Below are 1,226 nucleotides of genomic sequence, written 5' to 3'. Positions count from 1 at the left end.
CCACATCCAGTTCGGCTCCGGCGTCCGCCTGCCCGACCTCATCATCTTCCTCAGCAGCCTCAACAACGTCTTCGGTCCCCACGTGGCCATCCGGGATGCTGCCAAGATGAACATCCCCACGGTGGGGGTGGTGGACACAAACTGCAACCCCTGCTTGATCACCTACCCCATCCCGGGGAACGACGACAGCCCCAGCGCCGTGGAGCTGTACTGCAGGCTCTTCAGGATGACCATCACCCGCGCCAAGGACAAGAGGAAGCAGAATGAGGCCTTTGCTGAGCTGCGGAGGAAGGCAGAGGGCAGTTAGAGCCCTGGGGACAGGCCGTGGGCAGCAGCTCGGTGGCAGGGTCCTGTTCTGCTCCCCTGGGTGCTGCACGACTGACCCTGCAGCCAGAGCTGGGCTGGTTGTGAAGGCTGAGTAGAGATCCCATAGTGGTGGGACTCTCGCTCAAAACCCAAATTGTTCAGAGCAATGCAAGAGGGGATGGAGTCAGGCCAGACCCAGCTCCTGTCCCTTATGTTTGTCCATGTTGCAAGGAGGCTCCTCTGTCCTGTTTGTTCATGAGCTTGTGATCTCACCAGAAACCACTTGTATCTCATGCCCCTTCCTCACACGACAAATAAAGGGCTTTGAGATCCTTTTTCTTTCCTTCCTGGTGAAGTGAGAAGGTGCGGGAGGGTCTCTGGGGAACATTTATGGCCACGGAACAGGGGGTGAGGGGTGTTCCCGGCGTGGGGACCCGCGGGGCGTTGCAGGTTGGGAGCAAGGAGGGTGCAAATGTGGCAGGTGCCTCACAGGAGGGGAGGGTCCCTGCTTTGCTCTGGGGCCCGACCTGCGGCGCTGCGAGCGGGGGCTGCGCGTGCGGGCGAGAAATGGGACCTTAATGCACCTTGTGTCTCTGTGGGAGCGCTTAGAGCCGTCCTGCAGGGCGGGGGTCGGGCCCAGGACAGGGGAGAGGCCTGGGCCGGGGGTCCTGCTCCTGGTCCCGCTCCTGGTCCTGGTCCCGCTCCTGGTCCTGGTCCCGCTCCTGGTCCTGGTCCCGCTCCTGCTCCCGCTCCTGGTCCTGGTCCCGCTCCTGCTCCCGCTCCTGCTCCCGCTCCCGCTCCTGGTCCCGCTCCTGGTCCTGCTCCTGGTCCCGCTCCCGGTTCTGATCCCGGTCCCGGTCCTGGTCCCGCTCCTGGTCCCGCTCCTGGTCCCGCTCCCGGTCCTGGTCCAGGTCCCGCTC

At 63.9% G+C, this 1,226-nt stretch overlaps 1 protein-coding gene across 1 annotated transcript in view; it reads left to right on the top strand.

Moving 5' to 3' along the window:
* The window catches only part of MRPS2 (mitochondrial ribosomal protein S2), a 2,164-nt gene extending 1,857 nt beyond the window's left edge, over nt 1-307 (top strand). The window contains exon 3 of the mRNA XM_009998961.1: nt 6-307. Within this exon, the coding sequence (XP_009997263.1) occupies nt 6-307 (302 nt within the window). The remainder of the gene's footprint in view (nt 1-5) is intronic.
* The last annotated feature ends 919 nt before the right edge of the window (nt 308-1,226 follow it).

The sequence above is a fragment of the Chaetura pelagica genome, unplaced genomic scaffold (genome assembly GCF_000747805.2).
Source record: "Chaetura pelagica isolate M959 unplaced genomic scaffold, ChaPel_1.0 scaffold405, whole genome shotgun sequence".
Lineage (NCBI taxonomy): Eukaryota > Metazoa > Chordata > Aves > Apodiformes > Apodidae > Chaetura > Chaetura pelagica.
This window is presented reverse-complemented; position numbering and strand designations above follow the sequence as displayed.